General features: G+C 46.4%; 1 protein-coding gene across 1 annotated transcript in view; it reads left to right on the plus strand.

Annotated features, from left to right (window-relative positions):
- PKD1L1 (polycystin 1 like 1, transient receptor potential channel interacting) overlaps positions 1–23,350 on the plus strand; it is a 159,410-nt gene that overhangs the window by 113,252 nt on the left and 22,808 nt on the right. The window contains 9 exon segments of the mRNA XM_064366637.1: positions 4,708–4,831; positions 6,015–6,098; positions 6,741–6,913; positions 8,247–8,481; positions 10,977–11,081; positions 12,146–12,286; positions 16,350–16,484; positions 18,729–18,959; positions 22,910–23,071. Of these exon segments, the coding sequence (XP_064222707.1) occupies positions 4,708–4,831; positions 6,015–6,098; positions 6,741–6,913; positions 8,247–8,481; positions 10,977–11,081; positions 12,146–12,286; positions 16,350–16,484; positions 18,729–18,959; positions 22,910–23,071 (1,390 nt within the window).

Consider the following 23,350-nt stretch of genomic DNA (forward strand, 5'->3'; position numbering starts at 1 on the left):
ATACCCAGCGAGATCCTGGCCGATGGATGTTGTCCCCTTTGTCAGCGTTGTGGTCTCGTAAGGAAAGACCTGGAAGTCCCAGTGCAGTGAGTCTGGGTGTTCTGTAGCTCAGTAATCCAAGTTTGCTTTTTTCTGCTGAGCATTCTAATGGTGAAATTAAGTGGAATTTTCTGCCTCCTCATTTGTGAAACCAGCAGTTATTTCCATCCGTGACCAACTTTTCAGCTCTCCTATCTGTGCAAGTGCACAGCCTGTGTCAGTAGGTGGTGCTGTGTGCAAAACAAAGTGATAATTTTGGTCCTCTGGAAATGGAAATCTAAACATGAACAACTTCTGGATTTTACTAGTTTATTTTTTTATCTCACATTTCACAGGTCAACATTATTTGACATATTTCTCATGTGAATTGTTGCTTCTTGATATTCAAATCAGAAATATCGCAGCTGAGATCATATTTGTGAGCTATCTCAGGTGCACATGAGACTGGTGTGCGCACATTCACAACTCCTGTGGATTTGCACAGACCTTATGTTTCCCACAGGGATGCAAAACCTCACTGCCTCTGGGTGCTCTGGCCACCAGGCAAGGATATTTTTGTGTCCCAGTTGGTAATGGAATGTTTAAAGTGGAGCCTCTCCATCTCACCCCCAGCCCCCAATACCTAATCCTGAAACATCACCAACAACTGAGGGTTTGGCATTTACTAGCATTCCAGATAGAGAAGCTAAGCCCAGGAGGGGAAATAGATGAAACGGAGTTCAGAGACTGGGCCCCCAGCTCAGGTTTGGTTGCCAGGTGACTCTGGCAAGCGCTTGCACTCTGGGCCTTAGTATCTGCATCTGTAAAGGGAAGGAACTGGGCTGCTGAATACCTTATGTCTTAAGAAGTCATCGTGTTCTTGGATTTTGGCATATTTAAGTTGCATTTGATGTGTTTCTGAACTCAAGAAAGACTTCATGAAATTCCAAATAAAATAAATATAAAACAAAAAATAAACCAGCAAATAAAGCACAAATCAATGAAGCAAGTATTCTATCTAAGTGCCATAAATGTATAATAACAACTGATTTTATCTTTTGCATTGTTTAGCCAGCTTTGTGGGCTTATTTTATATAATTGCAGTCATTAATACAGATAGGGCCAGAATACTCCTGGCTCATTTAGTTCACTACCTGCACTTTGGGTGTGCCAGGAATGAGGCATGAGATGTCTACAGTCTGGCCACTGGGACTTTTGGCTTTGGGTTATTTTCAGGGCTTTTTTGACTTCGTTTCTCTAATGTTATACCAATAGGGATGCAAGTGTCAAGAAGTGATACCATTTTCCCAAAAGTGGTGCAAACTCAGCACGGCTATAATGTCTATACTACTTTATTCTTTAAAAACATAGAATATAGAGTGTATTAGTTGCTATAAATGTACAATGTTTGTCTGTCAAATCATCTTGCTTCCCACAGCAAACGTTCAACACTTTACTTTGTTGAAAGTTCACCACCAGCCATCCTTTGCCTCTTCTCTACCCTCCAGCCCTTCCACTGCATCTCTGTGCCCCCTGGCTCATTCGTCCTTTCCTTTGGCCTGAATATTTGCAGAGATGTATCTGCTTACCTTATGCTTCCCATCTCTGTCTCCATCTGTGTTCTCCTTTCCTGTTCCCTCTCTGTTGTTCATTCCACCCTCTGGGTGCTCTGGCAGCCCTCCAACTTGCTCTGCATTTGATAGTTTGACAAAACTTGTAAAGAAGTCCGGAGATAAGAACCAGCACACAATAAAAGACCTGCAAAGGTTAAGCTCTAAAGATGTATAAACCAATGACAATCAAATACTTGAAAGGATAAGAGATCACTTCTCTATAAGAAAAAGGAAATAAAGCCAGTCAGATAAATTAATTCATTAGACTTTTACTCATACATGCTACGGATTTTTTTTTTTTTTTTTTTTTTTTTTTTTGACAGAATCTGGCTCTGTTGCCCAGGCTGGAGTGCAGTAATGTGATCTCGGCTCAGTGCAAGTTCCACCTCCTGGATTCAAGCAATTCTCCTGCTTCAGCCTCCCAAGTAGCTAGGACTACACCATGTAGTCCCAAGTAGCTAGGACTACACCTCCCAAGTAGCTGGCACACACCACCATGCCAGGCTAATTTTTGTATTTTTAGTAGAGATGGGGGTTTAGCCATGTTGGCCAGGCTGGTCTCGAATTCCTGGTCTCAAGTGATCTACTCACCTCAGCCTTCCAAAGTGTTAGGATTATAGGCATGAGCCACCACGCCCAGCCATATGGAAATTTTTGAACACATTTATAGTACATATAAATTATAGGTTGAGGCTACTGCATCTCTTTATTAATCTGTATACTAGTGACATTTATTTGTCCTTGATTTTTTAAATATTGTCCAATTATTGTCATGACTATCAGGTTTTCAGAAACTTTTTCTAAATTATCTGCAAAATCTGCTCTGAATCTACAGTGGAGTATCAGTTTCACACCTTACCTTTGAACACAGTCTTTGTGATGTGCTGGAAACAGTTAACAACTGGAAAACAAAAGCACTGACTTACAGCATCTGCCTGCCAATTTCTGTGGTGTAAATGCTCCCACCATCATCTTTTTGTTGAAACAAAGTCTCACCCTGTCACCTAGGCTGGAGTGCAGCGGTGTGATCTTGGCTCACTGCAACCTCCACCTCCCAGGTTCAAGTGATTCTCCTGCCTCAGCCTCTTGAGTAGCTGAGGTTACAGGGGTGCACCACAATGCCCGGCTAATTTTTTGTATTTTTAGTAGAGATGGGGTCTCATCATTTTGGATAGGCTGGTCTTGAACTCCTGACCTCAGGTGATCTGCCTGTCTCAGCCTCCCAAAGTGCTGGGATTACAGGAGTGAGCCACTGTGCTGGGACCCACCATGGTCTTTCACACCACCAACGTGACATCACTGAACATGGAGTTGGAAGGAGTTGTATAAACTTGGTTCTCACAGTGAGATCCGGCTCCAGGCCTGCTGTCTACAGCCCAACTTTGCTCTCAAGCCTCATTTACTAAAGCCATACCCATCATCTGAATGACTTACAGTGTGTTCATTCTTTGGAGTAGTCTGGAGCTGGTGCTGAAACAGGCATTCAATTGTGCATACTTGGGTGACTTTCTAACTTCTTCTCACCTTATGACAAAATTCCTTTTCCTGAGAACTATTTTGATCTCCCCTTTTTTGTGGCGAGAAACCTGGATGAAACAGCCCCACCAGAGCCATTTTTATTTGCTGAGGGCGTATTGGTGAGCACGTCATCCTTGCCATTCTTCAGTGGCTCTTCATGGGAAGCCATGTATGAGAAAGTTTTTTAGAGTTAAGTGAGAGGTCCTTTGCTTTCTCTTAGGAACACTTGAGTTTATCCTTTTGCCTCTGGTTGTAGCTCAGAGCCAAATGTACACCCTGCCACTGCCATGCACAACCTTTGCCTGAGCATGTGGCTTTATGGCAGTGTCTGAGCAAACTAAAAATGACAAATTTTGTTCATTTGACATTATTTCAATGCTTCCTTAAGTTAGTTCCTTGGTGGAAAAATGAAGTATATCTAATAAGCATAATAAAGAAGTTAAAGCTGGGCACAGTGGCTCATGCCTGTAATCCTGGCACTTTGGGAGGCTGAGGGGGACAGATCATGAGGTCAAGAGATTGAGACCATCCTGGCCAACATAGAGAAACCCTGTCTCTACTAAAAATACAAAAATCAGCTGGGCGTAGTAGTGCATGCCTGTAATCCCAGCTACTCGGGAGGCTGAGGCAGAAGAATGTCTTGAACCCAGGAGGCGGAGTTAGCAGTGAGCCGAGATCGTACCACTGCACTCCAGCCTGGCAACAGAGTGAGACTCCTTCTTAAAAAAAAAAAAAAAAAAAAGTTAATTGGAAAGAAAACAGACTAGTGTTTGTGCCAACACTGCGTTTCGTCTATGCCTTCACATATGCCACTCACAGGCATCTTGGGAGGCCAGTCACAGGCTGTATCCAGTCGACAGTCAGTGCAGAGAAAGGACTGGGTGTTGGTCTGGGTGTCCCAGCGCCTCTCTTTGTCTACCCAGGCTCTGGTGCTCCCTCTGCGCCAGCCCTGTGGCCCCCACACCTTTCCACCCTTTGGCTTGTGGAAGCCCTCGCCATTCCCTCTGCCTGGAACACCCTCCCTCAGATGACCATGGGCTCCACCCTCACCTTCAGGTCTTTACTTGACGTCACCGCCTACTGAAGCCTTCCATGGCTACTTGAACTAAAATTTACTCCACCTGCTCACCCCACCACTTACCTGTCTTTCCTGCTTTTTTTCTTCCTTCATATTTGTCACTAACATAGTATATGTTTGCTTATTTATCTTATTTGTTGCCTGTTTGCCCACAGGAGGGCAGGGAATTGATTTTCTGTTTCCCAGTGCCTAGAAGAGTGTCTGACGCCTAGTAGTTGCATAGTAATGTTTGTTGAGTGACTGACTGAGTAAGCAAATGAACAAGTGCTTCATCCACCATTCTCTCTTATCTCCTGTTGCTAAGGAGCAAAGTGAGTTGCAGGGTTTCATGCTTCGCGCTGCAGACAGCTTTAGCTTAATTCCTATGGAGTACCTGAAATCTGAATGAGAGAAAAAATGGCAGGAAAACATGCTTTTGTTCTCACATTTAATTGTTTTTGGTGATGTAGAAGCAACTTTTATTTTTGTTCTTGCGTTCAGAAATGCCAGAAACTCCTTGGGTGGCCTGAGAAACATCACTGACTGGTGGGACTGGAGTCTGACCACACTGCTGGATGGCCTGTACCCGGGAGGCTCCCCATCAACCCGTGTGCCAGGGGCTCAGGTGAGCTTTCCATTTCCTCCTCACAGGAGATCGTCTCAGAAAAACCATCTTGCAGTGGGCGAAACAGTCACCGATGCTGAACTGCAACAATGCGTAGCTTCTTGAATGACCATGCAGGTGTGAGGCCAGTGGCTCTCCAGCGGGGGCCAGGAGAGCATCCTGTTCCTTTCCTGCCAGAACCCGCTCACCCCATCCCATGACACCCTCCTGAGCTGCACGGGATTCTCCAGATTCCTGTGGTTGCCAGGCCCGAAAGAGACACAGGGGCCACGGCAGAGCCTCAGGAGCCCTCAGGTTGATGGGGTGCGAGGTCAGGAAATGGAAGAATCTAGTTCATTGTGCAAAATACCCTGAAAGGGAGAAAAAAGAACCACCTGAAAACAGAGGAAATGCAAGGAAGCTTCCAGAAAGAGGTGAGGCTGATCCCAAGTTCTGAAGATAAAGTGAATATGCATTTTGCATAATCCCCGTTCCTTGCTCATCTTTTATTTTCAACCCCTTTCCCATGTTTAAAAATGAAATATGCCGGGCGCGGTGGCTCACGCCTATAATCCCAGCACTTTGGGGGTCTGAGGCAGGTTGATCACGAGGTCAGGGGTTCAAGACCAGCCTGGCCAACATGGTGAAACCCCATCTCTACTAAAAATACAAAAATTAGCCAGGCATGGTGGCATGTGCCTGTAATCCCAGCTACTTGGGAAGCTGAGGCAGGAGAATTGCTTGAATCTGGGAGGTGGAGGTTGCAGTGAGCTGAGATCACACCACTGCATTCCAGCCTGGGCAACAGAGCTAGACTCTGTCTCTAAATTTAAAAAGAGAGAAATATATTTGTCCATATTCCTTAGGCAGTTTATTGCTAGTTTTATTTGGTTGTATTCTATATGGCCTCCTGAGCTGATAACACTGGAGAAACTTTCAAAGAAGATAAAAGAGAACATTCTCCTGTGACATAAGTTACAAACATCATTTGAACGCTAGCCCTTTTCCAGGACAAGTCTGAGGAGGTCGCTGCTGCCTTAGAATGTTGGTTGTATCCCTAAAACGATGTTGGAAGGAAAGTAAAACTCTGATCTCTACGGTAGCAGGTGGAGTTACCCAGAGCCCCCTCACACCCTTTGAGCACTGTTTGATGAGGTTAGAAGTCCACAGCACACCAGGTCCTCATCTGTTTTTCTTCTTTCAGCCTGGAGCTCTTGGAGGAAAATGCTACCTAATAGGTAGTTCCATAATTAAGCAGCTAAAAGTTTTTCCCAACCATTTATGCAAGGTAAGATGTTCCTTTTCCTTTTGCTTCCAAAAATAAATGGAATTAGAGAAGTCTAGGCCGCACTGGGACAGGACCCCAGCAGATCATTTGAACCTCTCTGAGAGTTTGGTGGTGATTGGAATTGTTGATGCCGGGGCTGGGAAGAGGGTGCGCCTCGCCCTTCCTTCCTTCCTTCGCCCTTATGAACCCTTTCCCAAAGCCTCTTCCTTCCTTGGCATTCTGCTGCAGGTTTATCCAATTCACTCTTTGGCCTTACAGACTAGCATTCTAGACAAAACTAGGATTTTTAATTAAAAAAAAAAAATCCATATCCTTTTCTAATTGGGAGAGTGAGCCCTGAGATGGGTACTTTACCTGGCATCTCATTATGGGGAAGTCTTCAAGTGGTCCAAGCCTTAGACCTGTGTACACCTCAGATGCCAGCCTCCCGTGGGTGGAGCCTTGATCCTGTAGCTTGAGCTCGAGTCCATAGACCATGAATGTAACAGGCTGCAGAATGATCCTATGAGGAGAGAAGGGCACCATGTTGCAGGACAGAGCATGTGCTCACGTGTGGCCTGGCCAGACCTGGAGACCCCGGATTGCAGGGTAGCTTTAGGAATAGCATCTGTGTCTTCTTCTGACTGCTGGTTTGTTCTACAGGCTCCCAGGCCATTTTCAGTGCTCATCGAAGACTCTCTTCCTACATGTAGCCCCGAAGTTGGAGGCCTTGAGAAGCCCTGCCTGATAGACCCAGAGAACCAAAACGTGACCCTGAATGGTCCTGGGGGCTGTGGGGCAAGGGAGGACTATGTGCTTAGTCTGGGCAGAACAAGGTAAGTGAGATTCAGAGGGCCAGCACTCATCCTGCCTGCTGCCGCCACTCCAGCTCTGGTGCCTGCAGGACACGGCGCATCTGTAGCAGGTGAAGCCTCCAGACAGGCCCCCGAGGCCAGTGCACCACTGCCAGGGGCTCCAGCAAGACTTGTCATTGTTGTGAATGATAGGAGCATCACTCAGGCTCAGGCCTTGTGTGTGGGACAGCACAAAGCAAACGTTCTTTCGTAAAGTGGTTGCTAGAACATCTGGAGCTCATGGAAAGTAAGGAGCATTTGTTGTGTGCTGACCTTGTGCCAAGCTGGGTGTTTACTGTCTCATTTAATCCTCACCCAGCTCTGTGGAGTAGGCCCCATGCTACTTTTCTTATGTGGTAAGGATGAGGGGTGGACGTTCAAGTGCGTAACAAGCTAGGTCTGAGGTCAGGCTGCCTGCCCCATCCAGCCAGTCACACTGTTGCCCACAGCCACCCCTGGCTTCCTCACACTGGGTTAGAGCTGTGCTGACCCAGTGGTAACACTGATGGTCTTAGAACAGTGGGGAGCTCTAGGCAGTTACACTAATGTGTGCTTTTGAGGAATACTCTTTAAGAAATAAATGATAGGCCAGGTACGGTGGCTCATGCCTGTAATCCCAGCACTTTGGGAGGCTGAGGTGGGTAGATCACGAGGTCAAGAAATCGAGATCATTCTGGCCAACATGGTGAAACCCCGTCTCTACTAAAAATACAAAAATTAGCTCGGTGAGATGGCACACACTTGTAGTCCCAGCTACTTGGGAGGCTGAGGCAGGAGAATTGCTTGAACCAGGAAGTCAGAGGTTGCAATAAGCCAAGATTGTGCCACTGCATTCCAGCCTGGCGACAGAGCAAGACTCCATCAAAAAAAAAAAAAAAAGAAGAAGAAGAAGAAGTAAATTATTTAATTTGTATTTAGTAACTGCCTCCCCAAACTTGTTTGTTCCAAACAATGGGGTCGCTAGAAAAAAAAGAAAAATAAATATTATTGAGTCCCTGGGGAGAGATGCTGGGCATCTCTACCTTACATGGGGTTTGGGAAATGGAGGCCTCTGTTCTCCAGGTCCCTCCTGCCTGAGGGTCCCCTGGGCTCCTGCAGGGAAGAGGGTGGGTCAAGAAGTGAGGACAGAGGGCCATTGATGCCATCCTTTAGATATAGAGGGCCATCTGTCCAGCCCCTTGAAGCCCAGGCACTATTTGTCCTTGCGAAGTCTTGCATGGGGTGTTCCCAGCATGGGACCTGCAGTTCAGAGCCTCATTCGACTTCTGCGCCTTCCTCCCTGCCCTGCCCTACCCCAGCGTGTGCTGCTTTACAGGCCTGAAGCCCACACAGCCCTGTCCCGACTCAGGGCCAACACGTGGATTGACCGTAGCACCAGGGTCGTGTCTGTACACTTCACCCTCTATAACCCTCCAACCCGACTCTTCACCAGCGTGTCCCTGAGCGTGGAGATTCTCCCCACAGGGAGTCTCATCCCCTCATCCCGGGTGGAGTCATTCAGCATCTTCCGCAGCAACTCAGCCCTGCAGTGCCACCTTGTGCTTCCTCAGGTAAGCTGACCTGCCTCTTGGGCCTCCTGGAGGTGCACAGGGAGATGGAGCTTCACCTGGGCTGGGCTTCTCCACCAGACGGGACTAGTTCCCCACCCATTTCCCCACCCCTCTGGGCACACTCTTGTCATGGCCCCTTCATGTGGCAGGCATCACACTAAGTGCAGGGGCACGAGATGAAGAAGACCCCCAGTGGGGAAACCACTTCTCACATGTGTGGCAAGTGCAAATATAGACCTGTCTTGAGGTACCAAATTCATCACGGGGGAATTGGGCCTGATGTTTAGATACCCTGGGGGATGTAGCTCAGGCTGCTGTAAAGAATAGTGTACACAGGGTGCTTTAAAAAGAGACACTTATGGCTGGGCGTGGTGGCTCACGCCTGTAATCCCAGCACTTTGGGAGGCCAAGGCAGGCAGATCACCTGAGGTTGGGAGTTCGAGACCAGCCTGAACAACATGGAGAAACCCCATCTCTACTAAAAATATAAAATTAGCTGGGCGTGGTGGTGCATGCCTGTAATCCCAGTTACTGGCGAGGCTGAGGCAGGAGAAGCACTTGAACGCAGGAAGTGGAGGTTGTGGTGAGCTGAGATTGCACCATTGCACTCCAGCCTGGGCAACAAGAGTGAAACTCTGTCTCAAAAAAATAAAAATAAAAATAAAAAGAGAGAGATATTTATTTCCCACACTTCCAAGGCTGGAATTCCATAATCAGGATCCCAGCCTGGTCAGATTCTGGCAAAAGCTCTCATCCTGGGAGATGGCCGCCTTCTCACTGTGTGCTCACAGAACCTCTCCTTTGTGGGTATACACAGGGAAAGAGAGCAAGAGAGAGCTGTCTAGAGTCTCTTTGTGTAAGGACACTAATCCTATAGGACCAGGGCCCCATCCCCACATATATCCACACTGGAAGTTAGGAATTCCACTTGTGAATTTAAGGGAACACAAACCTTCAATCCATAGAACCCGGGATCTTGGTGAGATCACACAGCTTCACCAAACAATCCAAAACACCAGAAGTCACTCTCAGTTATTCCTTGAGAACGTTCCTGATTTTCTGCCTGTAGTTGACTTTTCTGCTATGAAGAACTAAGTCCTGCTGACTCTTCAAGTCAAGGTTACTTTGCCTTAGCAATGAAGAGGGGGGTCCCAAGAGGTTTTAGACTCTAGGGACTGTTCAGTGACCCAGGAAAGGCTGAGATTTGCATAGAGCTCAGCGCACGCTGGTGTGGGTAGAAGGGAGGGTGGGAGCATGGGACACTGGTCAGGGTCTGCCTGGGAGAGACACGTGAGGCACTTACCTTGGGCATCAAACTTAAGGGGCACCACAAATACTTGGTAATCAAAGCAAACACTATTCTGGTGCAATATTTATGAAAAATCAGAATTCATATCAAAAAATCATATTGGACAAAATATGGAAATTGTAGACAATGGCAGGGTCAGTTTTCCTGACAGTTTCTTTGCCTCAGGCTCCAATAGGGCTCAGCACAGCACTTCAGCACCCAAAAGTGAATCCTGCTGTGATTATGTGTGGAGCTCCCTACAGCGGGCCAGTGGGACACAACGCAGGTAACTCCAGCAGAGGACAGAGAAGATGCCTAAGCCCTGACGATGTGCTCTGGTTCCTCTCAAATCCATAACTAAATATGAGTTTGGTTCAGTGATTGAAGGCATGAATCAAAAGATAACTCAACAATGGAGAGAGAACCACGTAGAGAACTTTAAGAAAGTGCTTATAAGGGAGCTTTAGAAGGCTTTACTTGGGGGCTAGGTGCAGTGGCTAACGCCTGTAATCCCAGCACTGTGGGAGGCCGAGGCGGGCAGATTGCGTGAGGTCAAGAGTTTGAGAGCAGTCTGGCCAACATGGTGAAACCCCGTCTCTACTAAAAATACGAAAAAAATTAGCTGGACGTGGTGGCATGCCCCTGTAATTCCAGCTACTCGGGAGACTGAGGCAGGGGATTTGCTTGAACCAGGGAGGTTGCAGTGAACCGAGATCGCGCCACTGCACTCCAGCCTGTGAGACAGAGCAAGACTTCATCTCAAAAAAAGAAAAAAAAAAAAAGAAGGCTTTACTTGGCTGAGAAAACTACTAATATATATGTATATAGTTCATATGTTATCTATTTCACACATACACAGAAACTCACTCTTTTGAGTGGTGCCAGGGAAGGACTGGAGGATTGACATGGTGGTGGAGAGGCCTCATGGCCATAGATACCTGTACTCTGTGCTTTCCCTGAGTGCAGAGGCCATTTCAGGTTCTAACCCCTGGCATGGAGTTTCTGTGAGTGCTTGACTTGTGGAGAGGCACCAAACCACCCCAAGTACCTACTGAAGAGCAAGTGTAGGGTTAAATTTCTACAGAACAGGAAATGGGCCTGCATCCTCGCTACTCAAAGGTAGGGGAGCTGGTCACATGTGGAGGTCTTCAAAAAACAGTTTCTCAGCATTTGCGTTGATCTTGTTTGTTTACACTGTCTCCGCCAGCTGGTCTTCCTGGTGCTCAGCCTGATACACCTCTACATTCAACTCCACCGTATGCTGGACAAGGGTGTCCTCAGCTACTGGCGAAAGCCAAGGAACTGGTTGGAGGTAGCCTCGCTTGTGTCATTTTCTTTTTCAAAAATAGCAATAAAGTGTTTGTATCTTTAAAAACTAATTTAAATAAGAAATTGATTATGCACTAGCTACCGCCAGCATTATTGCAGTTTTCTCCCTGTGTAGGGTAATCTCAAAACAGCTTTGAGATCGGGCATCCTTCAGTGTTGTCACAGTTAGTCACGCACCACACGAATCTCAGCCAAGGTTGTGGTCCCATAAGATCATACGGTGCTAAGAAATTCCTATCACCTAATGACATCTTGACTCTGACCCTGTATAGGCCTAGGCTAAATATGTCTGTTTGCAGCTTAGTTTTTAATAAAGAAGTTTGAAAAATAAAAAGTTTACAAACTTTTAAAACTAGAAAAAAGCTTTTAGAATAAGGATATAAGGAAAATATTTTTTTACAGCTGTACAGTGTATTTGTGTTTAAAGCTGTGTTATTATAGAGTCAAAAAGTTTAAAAATTTAAGTTTTTTAAGTAAAAGAGTTACAGTAAGCTAAGGTTAATTTATTACTGAAGAAAGAAACATATTTTTATAAATGTAGTGTATCCTAAGTGTGCAGTGTTTATAAAGTCTACAATAGTGTACAGTAATGCTCTAGGCCTCCATTTTCACTCACCACTCACTCGCTGCCTCACCCAGAGCAGCTTCCAGTCCTGCAAGCGCCATTCATGGTAACTGCCCGATACAGGTGGACCATTTTTTACCTTTGTACTGGATTTTTACTGTATCTTTTCTATGCTTAGATATATTTCGATGCACAAGTACTTACCATTGTGTATGATTGCCTACAGTATTCAGTACAGGAACATGCTGCACAGCTTTGTGGCCTGGGAGCAACAGGCTGTCTCATATAGCCTAGGTGTGTGGGACTGTCTGTATTTGTGAACAGTGTTCACCCAAGGACAAAATCACCCAGTGATGCATTTCTCAGAAGGCATCCCTGTCATTAAGCAATGCATGACTGTAACTTACAACCTGTGTCACGTGAGGTGCCAGGTAAGCCCTTCCTCAGGAGCCATCTGAAGGCCTTTCTGCTGGATGTTGCAGCTCTCTGTGGTTGGAGTGAGCCTCACCTACTATGCAGTTTCCGGCCACCTTGCTACTCTTGCTGGAGATGTCACCGACCAGTTTCACAGAGGACTTTGCCACGCATTTATGGACCTCACCCTTATGGCATCATGGAATCAGGTACGGGGGTGCTCGGGGCCATGCAGATAGAGGCGATGCACTGTGATGCCATCCGGAAGGCAGAGGTCACACAAGCGCTACAAGGTGCGAGACAACAGATTTGCTCCATATTGAGAGATGATGCTCTGAGCTGGCAGATGGGGGTGGCCAGGACAGTGAAGGGCCTGGAGAACTTGAGACATGCTTTGCATACTAGGGTATGTGGATTCTGCATGGAGCAGAACTCAAGAGCCTGGAACTCCCCCCAGTGCTTCCAGGAGACCCTAAGGGGCACAGGAAGTAGGTGTTGGTGCAGTGTGGAGGAGGGAGGCTAGTGCCTACTTGCTTAGACACACCATTTTCTCTCTTCATCCTGGCGACAGTCATAAATGCAAGCAGTATTAGCCACTCTGCAAGTGAAGACACCAAGGCTCATGGAAAGTATCCAGTCCCTCAGTGGAGGGAAGTCTGGTTTCAAAGTCCCTGCACCTCCTTCTCCTAGGCGACCCTTTCTGCAGGCAATGGTTCCCCATTCCCTGTAGGAATGGGAGCTCCTACCAGGAAGACCAGGCAAATGTGCACAGATGGGCCTGGATGAGCCCTGGGGAGGGGGCCCATGAGACAGGGAAGGATCCCACAACAGCATGGGACATTGCCTTCCTGTGGTGGTGGAAGATGAGCCCACATATTCTGCTTCATTGCCCTGCTGCTGTCAGAACCGGCCCCTCCCCTACCTGCCTTGTCTTCCTTTTCCCATCTAGAGGGTGGTCAGGGTACCAAGGCCACTCCCAGGGCTGAGTGGGTCCTATAGCAACCTAGAGAACAAGGGCCAGTTCCCCTCCAGCTTCAGGCCCTTCCTCCCCAGGTCTGTCAGTTTCCCCCACAGCCTCCCTCTCACTCCTTGGCTCATGTCTGCTCTGTAAGGAGAACCAGGCAGGATGAGGCTGGTTTCCTCTACACTTCTGCTTCCTCCACCAGTGCACCAGTCCCTGCCTCCTTGTTGGAGATCACTTTGTTGCAAGCAAGAGAAATTCCCTAGGCTAGAGGAAACAGGTTCTAAAGGAGCCCAAGCAGGAGAAGATTTGGCTTTTCTCCCGAAGGAAAAAAAAAAAAAAAAAAAAAACCATGAGTCTGATGAGAGAGAACACTTACACAGCAAGGCAAAGCAACTGTCACTCACAGATTGGCAGCCAGGGACAACAGAAGCCTGGGCTGCAGGGTGAGCCGGTGCCCCTGGCTCAGGAAAGCTGACCAGGGTGGACAGAGTCCTATGTGTGTCCCACTTGCACCAGTTCAGAGAGCCTGGAAAGCAGCCTGCCCTGAAGTTTCATAAGCTGGGGGAACATAACATGCTGTGCTAAAGTGTTGGAGGGCATCCTCTTCTCAGAGGAACGGGAGCAGAGCCCAGGCTGTTCCAAGTAGTTCCTCCTTATCTCCGGATGTTGTGTTCCTAGCACGTTCAACATTTATTGTGAGAATTACAAGCAAGAAAAAGGGAAGAGCTGGGCTGGCTAAGGCCAACCAGGGACCTGTTTTGCAGGCACATATCAGTATCTACTGAAGTCTTCATTAAGCAATTATTTGATTTACTATTTGTCTTCCCCGACAAGACTGGAAGCTGCAGAGTAGAGAATGTATCTATTTTGTTCATTACTGCTCCTCTGGTACCAATATTAGGGCCCGATGAGGACTGGCTGCTTAATTTATTGGCATCTCTCTCTGGGACAAAGCTAGAGGAATTTAGCCCTAACTTCAGTGTAGGCTGCATCCAGGGTGCTGGAAGAACAAGTCATCTTCAAGATAAACACAAATGACTTTCTAATGATGGAATTTAACACCCAGGATTAAAGATCCTATGATTTGACTGTGTGAAAATGAAAATGCACAGACTTTAGAATCAGCAGACCTAAAACTCACTCCCAGCTCCTCTTTGACCACGTGCCATTAGGCAAGTTTCTTAACTTTTTTCAAGTCTTAATAAGATAGAACTATGATACATACTTTGTGGGTTTTGCTAGGATTTGAGAGAGAGAGAGAGTGTGCATGTGTGTGTGTGTGTGTGTGTATTTGTATGTACACATGCAAACATATCCTTGGAACATCTTGGCATCTAGAAGATGTTCCATATATGAAAGTCATAATAATGGCAATTACTCAGAAGGCTTTATGGCATCCCTCAATCAGATGCAGGCAAGAAAGGGGCCCTTCCACTCTGTCCACAGGAAGTTTATAGCCGTGTTGTCCAGCAGTCACCACTAGCCACACATGGCTATTGAGAACGTGAAATGTGGCTAGTCCAAACTGAGATGTGCTGTGAGTGTAAAATACTCACTGGAATTCATAAACTTAGTATGAAAATTTAAAATGTACCGGGCGCAGTGGCTCTCGCCTATAGTTCTAGCATTTTGGGAGGCGGGCAGACTGCCTGAGTTTAGGAGTTCAAGACCAGCCTGGGCAATGAGGTGAAATCCCGTCTTTACTAAAATACAAAAAAAACTTAGCCAAGTGTAGCAGCATGTACCTGTAGTCCCAGCTACTGGGTAGGCTGAGACAGGAGAATTGCTTGAACCCGCTGGGAGGCGGAGGTTGCAGTGAGCTGAGATTGTGTCACTGCACTCATACTCCAGCCTGGGTAACAGAGCAAGACTCCATCTCAAAAAAAATTTGTTTTTAATGTAAAATATCTCAATAATTTCTATGCTGGTTATATACTGAAATGATGCTATTTCAATTATTTTACACATACTCATTTAAACAAAATATATTATAAAATAAATTCACCCTGTTTAATTGTACTTTTTAAAACATGGCTACTAGAAAATTCCCCCCATAGCTTGCATTGCATTTCTCTTGGCTGGTGCTGGCTAGAGCTCCATTCATCCCCATTCTCCCATGTGCGGCCCTGCCTGCTCTGAAGGGGACCTGAGGGGTGACAGCCACTCACAGACTGTTTAGGTTTTGGTTGTCAGAAGTCATTTTTGACCTTGTCCCAGTTGCCGAGGAAACAAACAGAAAACCTTGATTCGTTGCCCATATAAATTTTAAACCATCCAGCAGTCATTTCTTTTCTCTTGGACTTGTAATTTTGGTGAGAGCATATGAGATCATACACCCAGAAGGACGTTCCTCGTGAGCCCCTCGTAGGGAGGGGGGAAGGGAGCAGCCTTCCTAGAGGCCTCCCGAGTGTGAACGAGTCCAGGAGGCTGTTTGCCCCTGGGTCTGCCATGTCTCCAGTTGTACTGTGCTTGTCTGTTCACACTGTTTGTCTGAGCCATAGACTCTAGAGCTATAACAGGGGAGTGACTCTGGTTTCTTCAAGGATTACATTTTTTTTTTTGGAGACAGCATCTCCCTCTGTTACCCAGGCTGGAGTGCAGTGGCATGATCTCTGCTCACTGCACCCTCTGCCTCCCAGGTTCAAGCGATTCTCCTGCCTCAGCCTCCCAAGTAGCTGGGATTACAGGTTCATGCCACCACTCCCTGCTAATTGTTTGTATTTTTAGTGGAGACAGTGTTTCACCGTGTTAGCCAAGATGGTCTCGATCTCCCAACCTTGTGAACCGCCCACCTCAGCCTCCCAAAGTACTGGGATTACAGGTGTGAGCCACCACGCGGCCACGAGGATTGCATTTTTAAAAACCTACTTGGAAAGTGTTGGTGGCCTATTCTATACATGTAACGAGTGGGAAGGAAACAAGCATGCACTAAATACGTTCTTTGAGCCCACTCCATGGTGATGATTTTCTTACAGCTCAAGAGACTGAGTCTCAGACAGGGAGAACAGACCTGGGGTGGACAGAGTCCTGTCTGCGTAGCCTGCTAGACCTGCTCCATCCTGGTGTCCAAAGAAATGGCCAGGCCAGAATTCAGAGCAGTTCTTCTGAAAATGCGTTATGATTTGTACTTACCCCTAGTTCCAACTCATCCTCCTCTGCAGACATCTGCACTTGATGTCCCTTGGAGACTCATGGTCTATATAACATCAAATCCAGTGAACTCTTTATGTACTGCTGACAGCTGTGACTATGTCTGCACCTTCCAGTGACTGGCGTGGCACACTGACTGCTCTGTTCTTTTGTCTCAGAGGGCTCGATGGCTCCAGGGAATCCTCTTATTCCTCTTGACATTAAAATGCATCTATCTTCCTGGCATTCAAAACACAATGGCATCCTGCTCCTCCATGATGCGCCACTCACTCCCCAGCGTCTTTGTAGCAGGGGTAAGAACTCTCATCTCCCTCATAAACCATTGATCTGGGTACTCTTTTTTTTTTTTTTTGAGACAGAGTTTCGCTCTTGTTACCCAGGCTGGAGTGCAATAGCGCGATCTCGGCTCACCGCAACCTCCGCCTCCTGGGTTCAGGCAATTCTCCTGCCTCAGCCTCCTGAGTAGCTGGGATTACAGGCACGCGCCACCGTGCCCAGCTAATTTTTTGTATTTTTAGTAGAGACGGGGTTTCACCATGTTGACCAGGATGGTCTTGATCTCTTGACCTCGTGATCCGCCCGCCTCGGCCTCCCAAAGTGCTGGGATTACAGGCTGATCTGGGTACTCTTTTCAGCCTTCCTCAAGGGAAGAACAAACTGCTCTCAAGGTGAACACTGTCTAGAATTCCAGTCTTCTAATCCCTTACAGTGTGCTTTTAAATAACTGATATCAACAGTTATATAGTAAGTTATGGTCATGACAACAATAACCATGATTTATGAAACACTTGCTCTGTACTGTGCCTTACAACAGCATGTTATTATTACAGAAGAAGTAGTTATTATCACCTCCTGAGCTTTCTCTAAGTGCCAGGAATGGCACTTTGGGCCTCTCATAGATTACTTCATTTAACTATCACAGCCAAGCTATGGGCAGGCACAGTTCTTCTTAGAAGGTTCTCAGGAATGCCTGCCTCAAACCCCAGGGCACAGCCAGGTCTTCATCCAGAGCTGGCCCTGAAGTCTGGTCTGGAGTGGGAAGCCCCAAATCAACAGGTCCAGAGTACAGCTTGGAGCCCTGCTTACGTTCCTGGGGTGCTGGTGCTTCCAATCTGGTCCCAGCAGGGAAAGAGCTTGCTCCAACCTGACAGGCCCTAATACAGCACAGAATTGCAATCAGGGCCGAAGGAGAGTCTTGGCCAAGTGACCTGAGTTTGGAGGCTCTGGCTATCAGGATCCAGGCCACACAGGACACAAAGCATAGATCTCCTGCTCCAGGTAAGGGGTTCCCCCAAACCCTGAGGAACACACTCAGCAAACCAGGGCAGAGAGAAGGGACTTAAGAGTCAGAGAGAGTGGCATTCTAACCTGGCTGTCCCAGGCCCTAGCTCATGTTGTGAACACCAACCAGTTGCCCAACCTCTGCCTCTAGAAAAAGCATCGATGATGTTTGCCCTGACGGTTATTACTGACCTTTAAGATTATATGCACGTAGAATTTATGGAACAATTAAACTAGTCATTATTAGGACCATTTAGCAACGTGCAAAAATGCTTTTATGTAAGGGGAGAAAAGCCCAGAATATAAATAATTTGTATCCAGATTAAGTAGCAGAGTTCTAACTGTGCAGCAAGTATAGACTCATAGGCACCAGGAGGAGACCGGGACACCACCCAGCTCAGTTTGTCCAGCTGTAGACTCATAGATTGTGCTTGCTTTCTTCTGAGTCCCACTGATGTCTGATTTCACCTGTGGAGTAAATAATACTAAAATGAGTCCCAGTGCATTCGTAGGGAAGTCTTTGGGTACCTGTCCAGGCTTACACATGGAGGCCAGCAAGGACCCACACAGAACACAGCCCGTGACTATAGCTGCAGCTGGGTGGGTCTTCTCTGCAGGCCTGTCCACAGTCTGCACACATCGACCATGTGGACCTGTGGGGTGACTGCCTGGTGGTCTAACATCCAGGTGGAGAAAGTGCTTGTCGGTACCAGAGCTGGTTGGAGCAGGTGGAGGGAGAAGCATGAACAGGGCCGGTGATAGAACCCCTCAGATCTCAGACCAAGTTCCCAGTGTGTTATAACCAGGACCATGAAACCTAAGCTTGACCAAATTCACATCAAAGTCAGCAAGACTTCTCAATGCTTCCTAAGTGGTATATTTTACTAGGCTCTGGCCAGGTGCAGGGGACATAAGGGTGATGAGGGAGCTGCCCCCTCATGGCAACCATGGCCTGCTAAAGGGGGCCAAAGGCCAGGGGAGCAGGCCACTTGTCATCACAGGCAGAGGAGAGAATGGCCCTGGCAGGAAGAGCCCTTGAAAGGGAGGAGGGAGACCAGCGGGGCCGGCAGGGGTGCGAGGAGGGAGGCCTGAGAGAGAGGTCAGAGGGCGACACCACCTTTTGGGTTCAAAACTAGGGATTGTGTGATTGATTCACACTCCCAAAACTGCCCCTCCAAGTTTGTCTCTATTTTAAACATTTAGAAGTCGAGTCTTCCACTCCTAAGGTCAGTGCTCTCCGGCTTTTCTTTCTGCAGCTGGCAGGGGCCCCCATGCTGGCTGCCATCTCCCACCTGCACCGATTCCTGCTCTCTATGTGGGCTCCACCACCTGACACCTTCACAGACGCCTTCCCCAGGCTGCTGTTTCGTTTTCCTGGAAGAAGCCGAAAAGACTCCTTCCTTAGCCTTTCCAAGTCCGAGCAGCAGGCCATGGCTTGTTACTTTGGGGCCCTTTTAATAGTCTCTGCCACATTGTGTTTTGGAATGGTAAGTAAATGTGTCCCCGACTTTCAAGTCATGGTTTGTACAAGTTTCATTTGCTGTTGGGGTGAAACTGTGGTCCATGTGGGCGGGGCCAGGCAGCACAGGTCAGGTCTCATGGTAATGAATCCCTGGGACCCAGCTCACCTGACCTGGGAGATCAGGTGAATCAAACACAGTTAGTTTGATGCTCCCTTACCCTAGAACAGTCCAGCACAACAGCAGCCACCCCAGGGTGCCTCCTCCAGGAAGCTTCCCTGGTCCTACTCACCCTGCACTAAATCACATCATTTCTCGCTCTGAACTTCATCTGCAATCTCACGCTGCCTCAAGGGTATCTGTTCCCTTTTCGCAGTCTTTCCATCTTATCAGAGTTGCACTCCATCCGCCACCCTCCGCTGGACGTGTTCTCCAGGCTGGGGACCGAAGGAGGAATGATTCCCTGTTTCACTCCCTCCTACTGATCTTCCACTGGCAAATCTAGTCATGTCACAGCCAGCTTAAACTCCTTCAATGGAAAAAAAGTTTCCCCCATGGTCTCGTCCTGCTGCCCGGACTTGGGGTCAACAGATTTAGCAAATAAAATTGGAACCCAGTTTCAGTTAAATTTCAGTAAGCAGTATTAAAGTTTTCAGTATTAGTTAGCCCCCTGCAATAGTTCAGACATATTTATGTTACAAGTTATTTGTTGTTGACCTGAAATTAAAACGTAACTGAGTGTCTTATATGTTACCCCTCCCTGCCAAGGCTCTCACCTGCTCTGCCCAGCCCGACCAGGATTGCTGTGCCCATTCACAAGGGTGGGACTCATCACTTCTATTTCCAGAAAGCCCTACAGGGGTTCCTATGGAAGGCTCAGGGTTGGGACCCCTGCTCTGTGCTTGACTAGGCCTGTTGGTGTGCTGCCCACACTTACTGCACATGCCTTCCCTCAGATCCCTCCACTGTGACTCATTCAGCATTAGGTTCTGAGACAGGGTCAGTGTGTCCTTCCCTCTAGAAGCTCTCCCAGCACTGATCCCTCCCAGGACCCCCAAGGCTCTGAGCATGCTCCTTAATGCACCCATTGTCCCATGCTGTTGGTTTTTGTCTGCTTTTGAACTCTAGCCACATTCCTAGCAGGCATATTGGTGTGCCTGCCTTCTAGGGTAGTTCCTGACACATTGTAGAGCTCACTGTAAGTTCAGCGAATTGAATATTAAGCTTTGTAAGTGGATTAAAATTCTCTGCAGTCCTTAAAAGTCTACCGGTATTCTAGTTTAGGAGCTAGAGGGAAACTAAAAGTGAGTGCTCATGTTCACACCTTGACAACACTCAGACCCCAGTCCTTTGCTTTTATCAACGTTCCTAGCTCCCTACTCCTGCTCATCCATGAATGCATAAATCCGTCCATCACCCATCCACCCACCTGCTCATCAAACTAGTTACCTGTCCACCTGTCCACCCACCCATCCATCCATCAATTCACTCATTTGTTCATTCATGCACTAATTCAACAAAAACCTAAAGAACGCCCATTATATTCAGGCAAAGGCAAAAAAAAAAAAAAAAAAGATAATAACTGCCTCAGAGAGCTCATAGTCCATCGGAGAAGACTGACATATACAAATAATCAGGGTAATTTTTATATTTTAAATAGTTTCTAAATTGGTTATATGATTTGCAAATATTTTCTGCCTCAGAGAGCTCATAGTCCATTGGGGAACGCTGGCATATACAAATAATTATGGTAATTTTTATATTTTAAATAGTTTCTAAATTGGTCATGTGATTTGCAGATATTTTCTCCTGACCTGTAGCTTGTCTTTTTATTCTCTTAACAGCGTCTCTACAGAGCAGAAGTTGTAAATTTTGATAAAGGCCAGTTTTTCAATGTTTTCTTTTATGGATTTTGCTTTTGGTGTCCTGGCCCAAGTGAATTCCCAAATCCAAGATCACATATATTTTCTCCTATTATTTTCTTCTAGAATTTTTATAGTTTTATGTTTTACATTTAGGTTGATCATCTATTTTTAGTTAATTTTAATATAAGATGTGAGGCATGGAACAGAGTTCCTGTTTTTTATAGATGAATATCCAATTATTCCAGCACAATTTTTTTAAAGAATGTTTACTCCATGCAATTGGTTTTACAACTTTGTCAAAAAGTGATTGGCTGTATCTGTGTGGATCTGTATCTGGGTTCTCTATTCTGCTCCACTGATCTTTCCTTTAGCCAGTCCTATGAGGTCTTGATCACTCTATGGCAAATCTTTAAGTAGAGTGGATGAGTCCTCCAGCTTTGCTCTGTTTTGCTTGTAGCTATTCTAGCTCTTTGGCCTTTCCATATAAGTTTTAGAATCATCTTGTTAACATCTTGTTTTTTAAATCATGTGGGGGTTCTGATTGAAATTACCGTGGAAGTATAAATCAAATTTGGGGAGAATTGGCATCCTAATAATATTAAGCTTTTTCCAATCCTAGAATTCTGTATATCTCTCCATTTATTTAGGTCATCTTCAGTTTCTTTTCATCACTGTTTTATAGTCCTCAGCATACAGATCCTACATAATTATAGGCAATTTTAAAGCCTACTGAAAGTGTCCCCAAAGAGCAAGAAACTTAGATCAGAGATTCATTTATTCTTCCTAAGGAGACCAGGAAATCTTCACACAGCAGTAAAGGGAGCCTTGAAGAGGAGTTCCGCTCATGGTGACAACTGCTGAGAGCAGTGTAGACAGGGGAGCACACGGAGAGGGCCATGCTGCAGTTCTGGTTCAAGCAGACATCGTGTTGAAAAAGATGGTTGGAGTCAGGAGTGGAGGGCCTTGCATGTCGTACTTAGGCGTTTGGATGCTATCTTCTGAGACAGGCAGGCAATATTGCATTGAGGTCTCTGGGTGCAAGAGTCAGGCCTTGCTGTCCCCCGTGGCTGTTTTGCTGGTAAAGCTGGAAGGCCTCAAACCTACACACCAGTGGCCTACCCTTTCAGGCTCCTGAGCATCTTTGCAGAGTTCTAAAACTTTGTGAGGAGTTTGAGGGATTTGGGGACCAATCAAGGACAAACATGACCACAAGAGACAGTAACACACACAAGCTTTATTGAGGTACTGTTTTGAAGTGTTCCCATGTAGGGGAACTCCCTCATGCTATGAAACTGTCCAAAGGCTTACAGCGTAGGGTTCAAGAACAATCCAAAAAGGAAGAAGAGCAAGGGAGATCTCAGGGGAGAGGGGCGACAGAGAGGGAGCTTACCCCTTAGAGGATACTGCTCAGCAGCGTGGAGGGGAAGCTCTGGGTCAGAAAGCTCCTGAGGCCAGCGGCAGCTTGGGGCCTTATAATCTTATCAGTGGGTAACAGCTGTCCCCTGAGGTTTTGCAGGATATGTAAAGCTGACAGGCTCTAAATGGCTAAAAAAATTGTTTATTTGGGTTATTTTTAAAACAATTGGATGTGTAAAAGATTGAGTTTGGTACCAGCAGGCTTTTGAGCTAACAGCTTACAGCCTGCGGTGAAGAAATAAACCACCTGGAGGCTTATAGAACACACGTTGAGGGCACAACAGCCTGCTGATCACAAGACCCTTTCTGTCTCCCAGGCACAGGCACAGGGCTCTCTCCTGAGGCTCACCTACAGCTCAGAACAGCTCACCAGGGGACTGAAACTGAGACACAGACTTTACTTATCAGCATGAACATTGTGTTGATAATCTCAGTCTTCAAAGTTAGATATTGAAAACATCCTTTACAATACAGTGAATTTCTACGGCTGAGATCATCTTACCAACATTTAGTTCAACTCAGGAGAGATATTTTCCTGATTTTGCTTTTTTTAAACAAGAAGTCACTATTTTACCAAAAGGTCGTAAAGTAGCATCATCAGATATAATCTTCATTGCATAGTCTATCATATTAACAAGGCTGTTTATTTAGGTTGCTGACATGAAATTTGTCTTTATTTTTTCTTCTCTTTTTTAGCTGAGAGGTTTTCTAATGACTTTACCCCGAAAAAGACAATCTTTTCAGAGTAAATCTGTTGTGAGACTTAAAGATGTCACTGCTTATATGTGGGAAAAGGCCCTCACCTTTCTGAGATTGAAAGCACCAAAGTTAGAAGAGGCTGAGATGATTGAGAATCACGTAAGCTGTGGGATCTTGGGTTACTGAGCATGATAGCACACGCAAGACGATGGTTTCATTGCAGAATTTTGCTTTCAATTATCAAAGCATGAGTATGTTTCCGTGCCAAATCTCATTGCAAAGCGACAAAATTAGTTTCAATCATAATGGAACTCATGGAATTTTCCCTTGAAATTCTAAAGCACTTTACAGATTACCAAGCACATTCTCCTGCATTAACTCACTATATCCTTATAATGACCTGTACAGTTGGAAAGATGGAGTTTATGGTCTTCCCTA

Source organism: Aotus nancymaae, unplaced genomic scaffold, assembly GCF_030222135.1.
Source record: "Aotus nancymaae isolate 86718 unplaced genomic scaffold, 86718_ANA_hifiasm-v0.15.2.pri h1tg000065l, whole genome shotgun sequence".
Lineage (NCBI taxonomy): Eukaryota > Metazoa > Chordata > Mammalia > Primates > Aotidae > Aotus > Aotus nancymaae.